The 8,344-nt window shown below is 34.0% G+C and overlaps 1 protein-coding gene across 4 annotated transcripts in view; it reads left to right on the forward strand.

Annotated features, from left to right (window-relative positions):
* Window positions 1-8,344, forward strand: part of LOC143452019 (sodium leak channel NALCN-like) — a 71,127-nt gene that overhangs the window by 62,578 nt on the left and 205 nt on the right. For 2 of the 4 annotated variants that reach the window (XM_076952828.1, XM_076952830.1), the window contains 10 exons: window positions 846-988; window positions 2,842-2,908; window positions 3,014-3,134; window positions 3,866-3,977; window positions 5,767-5,912; window positions 6,059-6,191; window positions 7,176-7,303; window positions 7,417-7,531; window positions 7,600-7,729; window positions 7,875-7,977. In XM_076952828.1, the coding sequence (XP_076808943.1) occupies window positions 846-988; window positions 2,842-2,908; window positions 3,014-3,134; window positions 3,866-3,977; window positions 5,767-5,912; window positions 6,059-6,191; window positions 7,176-7,303; window positions 7,417-7,531; window positions 7,600-7,729; window positions 7,875-7,977 (1,198 nt within the window). Of the gene's footprint in view, window positions 1-845; window positions 989-2,841; window positions 2,909-3,013; window positions 3,135-3,865; window positions 3,978-5,766; window positions 5,913-6,058; window positions 6,192-7,175; window positions 7,304-7,416; window positions 7,532-7,599; window positions 7,730-7,874; window positions 7,978-8,344 lie in introns of those variants that run through there. The other 2 variants (XM_076952829.1, XM_076952831.1) reach the window with 2 other exon arrangements.

Genomic DNA, 8,344 nt, shown 5'->3' on the forward strand with positions numbered 1-8,344 from the left:
TTGCTTTGTGAAAGTTTTTCAACATCTGGTGACAAGTCATATGAAGCAAGAACCAGAACATTTTTTAAATAGGCGTCGGAAATGCGTGATCTTAGCTTGCTTTTCGTGAATTTCATTGTTGAAAATATTTGTTCACATGTGTACGTGCTACCAAGCATCGAAGCCATTTATTTTGCGCTGTCGGTCAAGCTGGGACAAAGACTACTTTCAAGAAGCTACTTTGTGTAAAAGTCAGGCAGCGACATGCCCCTTCCTATAAAATTTTGCCTTCAATTCCTTACTCTTTGTATCTATAATGACTAGTCTAGTCTACTGTACAGACAATCTCGTACTTAGCAATTCTCGTGCGTATTCTTGTGATATCTTATTAATATGTGGGCGGGCCGGCCGCCATGCGAAATCGAACGCTTTATGATACAAATATAAAATATAGATATAAAATATAAATCGTCAACTTTATGATATATACATCACAATTCATTAATGCACACCATTACAAAGACCGCACATCACAATGGCTCATTGTTTCAATGTTTGAGAAACACGCAAAAATCTTGCTTGAGCTGTCGGTTCGATAAAGTGTCGTTCGATCAACTGTCGTTTTGATTAACTGTCGGTTCGATAAAGTGTCGTTCGATCAGCTGTCGTTTCGATAAAGTGTCGTTCGATCAACTGTCGGCTCGATTAACTGTCGTTCGATAAAGTGTCTTTCGATCAGCTGTCGTTTCGATCAGGTGTCGTTCGATAAAGTGTCTTTCGATAAAGTGTCTTTCGATAAGGTGTCGTAGTACCGTAAAATACCAACAAATTTTTAAATAAAAGATTTTGAGTTATTATGTTTCAAGGGTTTATGGTACCAAGAGCATGGACAAATCCGCGTAATTTTAATTTCGATACCATAGGATCAGCTATGTTGGCTTTATTTGAAGTACTTTCGTTGAAGGGTTGGGTTGAAGTGCGCCATGTTCTTGTTACGCGAATGGGCGCGGTATATCATTTGTGTAATGTTTGTGTTGTTTTTGTCTTCTGTTGGTTTTGTATTGTTCTTTGCATAATAATAGGAAGTTTAAATACGATCTCTTTGCTCTTTAGTTGCATTTAAATTGGTTTTGCCATTGCATGACCTTAGATGCTTAAGAATGTTTTCATCCTTCTGTAGTGCGATATATTTTGTTTGTAATATATAATGAACGTCAATCGCAACTTGCACAACGGCTAGCTCGATAACCGGGGATCAGGCGTTGACAAATCATCATCTATGAGGAATCATTGCCGAGTTTAGGTCATGTAAACACTTTTCTTAGCCCGAAAATGAAGATTATGATATTATACCAACATTTCCGATTAACTGGAAATGTTTTTGTGGTTCCCAGAGCATATCTGACATCGAAATTATTTCAAAAAAGCATCCATTTAAGAGGATAAACTATGGTATAGAAGTCTTTATCCATAGGATGAGCAAGGTCTTTGGACGACTGAGCTGTGTAAACCATGTTTACTGAGGTTGTCTGTGCGCATTTTTTGACAATCGCATTATTTATTTATTGCTTTTTCGCTATGTAAGAATTCCCAATTGTTTACCCTAACCACTGAACAGGTAAAAGTTGAGCTGATACCTTTCGCAATGACATCTAAATAATAACTTGCTTCACTGGGGATCAAACAAAGGTTTGTACCATCCCCAGCATGGCTGTCTAATCATTTTGCTAGTTGGATGTTATTTACCCTGGTAGTGGATTGTTATAAGCTAAAGTGAATGTTTTATAAGTTAAAGCTGCTTTACCTTGAAATTTTCACTTCAACTCTGGAGCGGATTAAAATATTTCTGATGGAGGTGCTCTGCTAATATTTGATGATGGTAATGTAGGCAAGCTTGGGTAAAAGGTAAAACTAGGTCCCATAATTGATTCTAAACGTCAGAGTTAATGTTTTCACTGTCTTCAACCACCTGTAGTTTACAACTCGTAATGTTTATTCTTGAACCGAAGAAAATCTTTGCATGTCATATACTCAATGATGATTTTTCATCGTTTGAGCTGCAGTTACCGAGTTGGTCTTTGTGTAAGTTCCAGTTGACACCTACATATTTTTTAAGATTTGTCTTTGGTGATTGCAAAGAAGTTTTAAGAGATAGCGTCAATCTATTTATCTAATTTTCTCCTGTTGATGTAAAAGTATGAATTTTGGGAGACCATTGGAGAAAGTTAAGAAACTGTCTCGTCACTAAAACACCTTTAAAAAATAAATATACACTCAAATGACTCAACAAAGAAGCAATAAAAATGTTATGTTTTGACATTTTTATTTAAGGTGTGGTGTTTAGTACCCACTAACATTGCAGATCTAGCACTGTAACGACTCCGTTATCGAGCCAAAAATGGCTTGGTTTAGTTTTTAGTATTTCACCCTTGGTGGTGATGATAGACTTTGATTTTGAAAAATCTATAGAATGTGAGATTTCAGCATGGGATCTTACAGTTACCAAAGGAGCTTTTTAACCTCTCACCAAGCATTGGGTACTTAATTTAAATATTTATAACAGGCAGTTACTACTGGTTCTACATTCTTTTGTCACACTGTCTTGTACTGTACTGTACACTAAAAAAGGATCTATCGGAGAAATGCATAAACTGAAGTAGTTCAGTCACTCCTGTCAACTTCAAATTGTTAAGCTTCAGTTTTATATGTATTTCAGAGAAAAAGTCCCCATTCACTTTCATCCATTCAAACCTTTTGTTCAAATTTTACATAAATTGGTTCAAGAACATTCCATTTATGTGACAAATATTATTCATGTGGATATATTTAATTTTCTAACACTTGACTATTTTTAAATTGTAGATTCATGCAATTTATATCCATCTTTTCGTTTTTCTTGGATGCATGATGGGACTCACACTTTTTATTGGTTTGTTTCCATAATATTTCCGGATAATACTGTTCACTTACATTGAGTATGTACTAATAATTCATTTGCAATTTTTATCAGTATGTTTGTGTTCTATGTTGTCAGGTGTTGTGATTGCCAATTACAATGAGAACAAAGGAGCAGCATTGCTGACTGTCGACCAAAGAAGATGGGAGGATCTTAAAAGCAGATTAAAGATTGCACAACCCCTCCACCTACCACCAAGGTTAAACTAATCTTTTGGTTAAATAAACTTTTGACTGGGGTGGGTTCACAGTTTGATTGCAGCCTTCATTGTCCATAATACAACAATCTCATGGTTAAGTACACATCTTAGATGTAAGCAGCTAGTGCTAACTTATCTAATAGGTGAATGTTTGACAAATACTGTCACAATTATTTAGTTACTGTATGCCTTATTGTATACTGTAATAGACAAAAGAAAATCAAATCCATCAAACAAAATCATCGGGTTCATTTTAATTATCTACTGTGTTTTGCTGAAAATATTTCATCTTCAATCTAAGTTTGCAACAAATTTTTGCGTAATTACGAAGAATGTGACATTAAACTGATTTGTACTTAAGTGGGGGTTCCTATTTATGACCAAGATAGATTTAGCTGCATACTTTGGTTGGTGAGAAAATCAAAATGAAATTGATATATCATAAGTTGTAAGAGCATCTCACTCCACTGCATTGTTCCTCTCTATAAAATCTCTAAACGATTTTCACATTGCAGCAGGAAACAAAGTTGGTGCATTGTTTCTTAATACTAATTTTAATATTTCATTACAATCGGTATCTACACGGGTTACCAGTGATATCGATACGCATTGGTTGTTGTAATGTTACTTATTTAAAAAGTTTAAATGAAACTTAAACATGAGTCTTGCATAATATGTGATTTGTTTTATAGTTATGTCGTGAACATAATGTAAAAACAATATTTTAACAGGCCTCTTGAGAATGATATTAGAGCAAAATTTTATGACTTAGCAGAGCATCCATATTTTAAATGGACTATTGCTAGCTGTGTGATGATTCGATCGCTTTTGCTGTCATGGAAAGTAAGCTTAGAACAATTTATATACATTTTGTGGTAAATTAATGTAGTGGTGAAGCTAATGAAAAAAACATTTGAATGGTTTTTTAATAACACAACTTACTTTGTTATCAAAAGCAGAAATGTAGCTATTACGGAAACGAAACGTATTCATTTCAAAGTCAAAATTATAAATCAAATTATAAAGAAGTATCCAATGCTTCTTTACTTGCAACGATATTCGCAATAATCAATTCTGAAAATGTTATCAAAGTGACATCGGACCCACAGTAAATTTAACACTATTACAGTCACTATTTAGATACGATACTTTCAAAATCAATTGGTCACATAATCCTATCACATACAGTATGCTTCAACTCGCTTCTTTTTGGTTGCTAAATTACCGATCTACCGTTTAAATACGACAATCTTCTGTGCAAAAACATGAATCGGTACACTTAAATCTAGTTTTCACACATTTGCAACGGCCAGGACTACCTTTTTTCACTTGCAATGAATGAGAGCTTGACACGATTGAGCAGCCTCAGTAAGACTAATCCAGATTGGCTCCCAACATTCTGCTTTCCTAATTCAACCCCAACTACAAGGACATGGTACCTGAAGATTGTGTTGCAAATCCTGATTCCAGCACAATTGGCACGCTTTATGTGTTGTTCTAATGCTGCTTCTGATGGAGGAATGTTTTTCAAGCTTTTTGACTTTTTATTGAAAAGATGCTTTTTTGTCTAATTAACTTTCTGAAACTCATTTTTCCTGTCATACATCAGAAATACAAAATGTACTAGCTGCATATTAACCGATTCATGCTTGTCATTTCCGAGCATGCATCAGTGACTACAGCAAAACCTTCCATGCTTACAAGGCCGTTTTCTTCCCTCTTCTACCCAAAAATGATAAAAAACCTATGAAAGCATTGAACACCAGCAAGCTGGATTAAGTTCTGGAAGTTAATGAAGGCACAACTTCAGTCATGCCACTGAAGTAGAAGTTCTTTCCACAACCAAGTACTATCAAAAGCTCATCAGATCTAACCTGACAGAAAATTGTTACTGTCCGTACTACAACATCAGTATCTACAATGCAAATGGGCACCTTTCTGTTGCCCTTATCCACTGCATCTGCTACATGCAGAACAGTACTGAACTATTTTCATGTGAAATGAAACAAACTTCTTGAAAATGTTTCTGTCTTACTTAATTATTCTTGATACCACAGAAACATTTGTCCCGAATCAAAAAACATTCTGTTATCCAAAATAACAGTTTTTACCTTGATTCTTTAGTTATGTTTTTTCTTCCTCAGACAACAATAACCCAGTTGTATTTCTTTTAAGACACCAAAGTTGAACAGCGCATAAATTTTCTGGCCATATCCACTCCGAACATGTTCTGACATTTTTTGGTTTGTTTTCGTATCCAAATATTATTAGATGAATCCAGAAATGACTAATGATCTACTCCAGTTCTCTTGGCCACATTTCCATGCCAGTGCATACTTTATGGGAAATGAAGGCATTCTATCACAGCTAATAATAGCTTACTTCTATCACCATATAAAGAATAAAAACACCCAACGACTTTCTGATGGTGTTTATGAATAATGATTGTATATAAGCATATGAACTGGCCCCGCCAATAGTCATAAATTACACACCAAATGTATAGAATTTTACAGTTATACAAATATATGCTTGTGGACTCCAAAACATCTTACGCTGCATGTAAGATTACATCATTTGTTGCTATTTTTTATTATAGTTACGTAATGTAATTTACTATATATTTCTGCAGTGGGAGTCCCATCACAATCAGGAATTTGATTATGCAAAGTACCTTGTGTGGTCATCAATATGTTTAACATTTGTATTTGTTTTGGAAATTGTTGTCAAGGTTATTGGCATGACTTTTTTGGGCATGATGAGCAGTTGGAGAAACAGGTTTTATTTGTTAAATTCGTAGTTTGAGAAATATATATAGTGTAATAATAGATACCTGTTTATAGATTTTAGCAGACTTAAATATTTTTTATTTTTGTTGGCAATGTACTTATAACTTGAAAGAATAAGTGCACTGTAATTTTTAGATATGATGTGCTTGTTACTATGCTGGAAATTGGCTGGGTTTTCATGTATTTTATATCATCTGATGAGGAAAGTGTGTACAGCTCGGGATGGATATTAGTTGCCTTTCGTTTCTTTAGCATATGTGGAAAGCATGTATGTTTTTAGCTCAACTTTTGGGAAGAATGGGCGCTTATGCATAGATAATTAATTAATAAGTAATAGTAAAATGGAGCATAACAATATTTTGAGTGCTTTATATCAGTTGAAATGTATAAAATGCAGTTGAACCCCGGCAAATCTACCATTTACTACACACAACTTTAAGGAAGCAAACTTCCAAAAACGAGTCAACTTCTGTTTATTTCTTTATGTAGTAAAATTATTAAAAATGCAATTACTCGAAAATCGCTCCATAAATATCCCTAAAACTTTGCATGTGCACTTCCCTGATACTATCTCATACTGGAATATGGTAAAATCACAGATTTCGTGCTTTTTCATGCCAGATTCTATTAAACTTTTTCCGCGTAAACTGAAACGCATCAACTGTTAGGAAAAACAACACCAACCATGCTGCCTTCTTAATTTTTGATCCATACGCCTCCTTCAGCGTAGGATGTGTTTATATAATCCCATTTTCATTACTACTCACTACAGCAAACATTTTAATTAAAAGTAAGCTTCGTTTATGTTTTGCACTTGGTCACAAAATCATGTTAGCTCAAAATATATTCATATTGATACAGTAAAGTATCAAAAACAGAATATAAGATTTGCCATCTCTTAGTATACACCTGATGAAGCTAACTAATGATTACAAAAGCTCATGCACAAGAATTAAAAACAAAAACAAAAGCTAATCCTATAGAATACCATCTTATATGCTGTTTTTATATTTTAGTATATTCCATGTTGACACGGTTCAACCACCATCAGCTATATAGATACAGTGATACATACTGATACACATGTCTTTTATTAATATAGATAGTAAGCAAAAATATCCAGATATGAACGACAGTTATTATTATCAATGTTACAGTGTTAAGAGACGTATAAAACAAAAATCATCTTTTCCTATCATTTGCTGTTGTTATTTTTATCAATTGAGTTGCTTAGGCTTCTTTTTTGTTTTAGGCAACATTGAAGATGCTTCTAACAACAGTTGCAGTTAGCGTGTATCGTTCGTTTTTTATCATTGTTGCCATGTTTATTTTGTTGCTGTGCTATGCATATGCTGGTGTTGTGCTTTTCGGAACTGTCAAGTCAGTTTTTATTGCATTTTCCAAGAACAGTTTACTAAAAGTATTTTACTAAAATAGAGTTAATTACTTTTGTTGGTAGCCCACCGTATATATTTCACATAAACACTATTTAGATATGGAGAAAACATAGATCGACATGCGAATTTTTCTACCGTGCCATTAGCTGTTACAGTTTTATTTCGAATAGTTACTGGCGAGGATTGGAACAAAATTATGCATGACTGTATGGTAAGTCATTGTTAATTTGTTTCAATGAATTCGTTGATCTAGCACATATGGTGTATCCACGTTTTTAGATTCTTCCACCTCGTTGTACACCTGCCGATCACTATTGGGAGACAGACTGTGGAAATGTATTGGCAGCACGCATGTATTTCTGCAGCTTTTACATAATAATAGCATACATCATGCTTAATTTATTAGTAGGTGAGTATTTTCCAGTTGTCTGCCTTGTTATTGGAATTAACTGTGAAACTGGTTTTAGTTTTTATTTACAATGTTTACAGGTATTTATTTCCCTTAAACGAAATTAACTAAGTTTCTAAAGCATCTTTTTGTGTTGTTTATGCAGCTATTATTGTCGAGAATTTCTCACTTTTCTACACAATGGACGAAGATATTTTGCTTAGCTATAATGATCTACACATGTTTCAAGTAACATGGAATATGTATAGGTATCTTTGATTTGTTGGTGTGACCCACCACCATATTCGAAAAGTCCACTGTGTTCCTATATGCGACTTGAGTTTGACACCCCTGGTTTGCTGTATGTATGGTGTCTTACAATCACCTACAAGTCTTTTCATCTTTGGCTTCAATTGACATGTCCTACAATTGTTTACTGCAGTAAAAAAATGTTGTAAACATATCAAATTTTTGTACTTTATAAGTTTTATAACGGAATTGGGAATGCTCTGATGTGATTGGTCTATGACTGATCAATGATAACATTAATTGAAGTTACAATATGTCTGGACTCACAAGACGGAATAAAATAGTTTTTCTATTTTTGCATAGTAACAGAACAAATGCGATTGTGTA

Source organism: Clavelina lepadiformis, chromosome 4 (genome assembly GCF_947623445.1).
Source record: "Clavelina lepadiformis chromosome 4, kaClaLepa1.1, whole genome shotgun sequence".
Classification (NCBI taxonomy): domain Eukaryota; kingdom Metazoa; phylum Chordata; class Ascidiacea; order Aplousobranchia; family Clavelinidae; genus Clavelina; species Clavelina lepadiformis.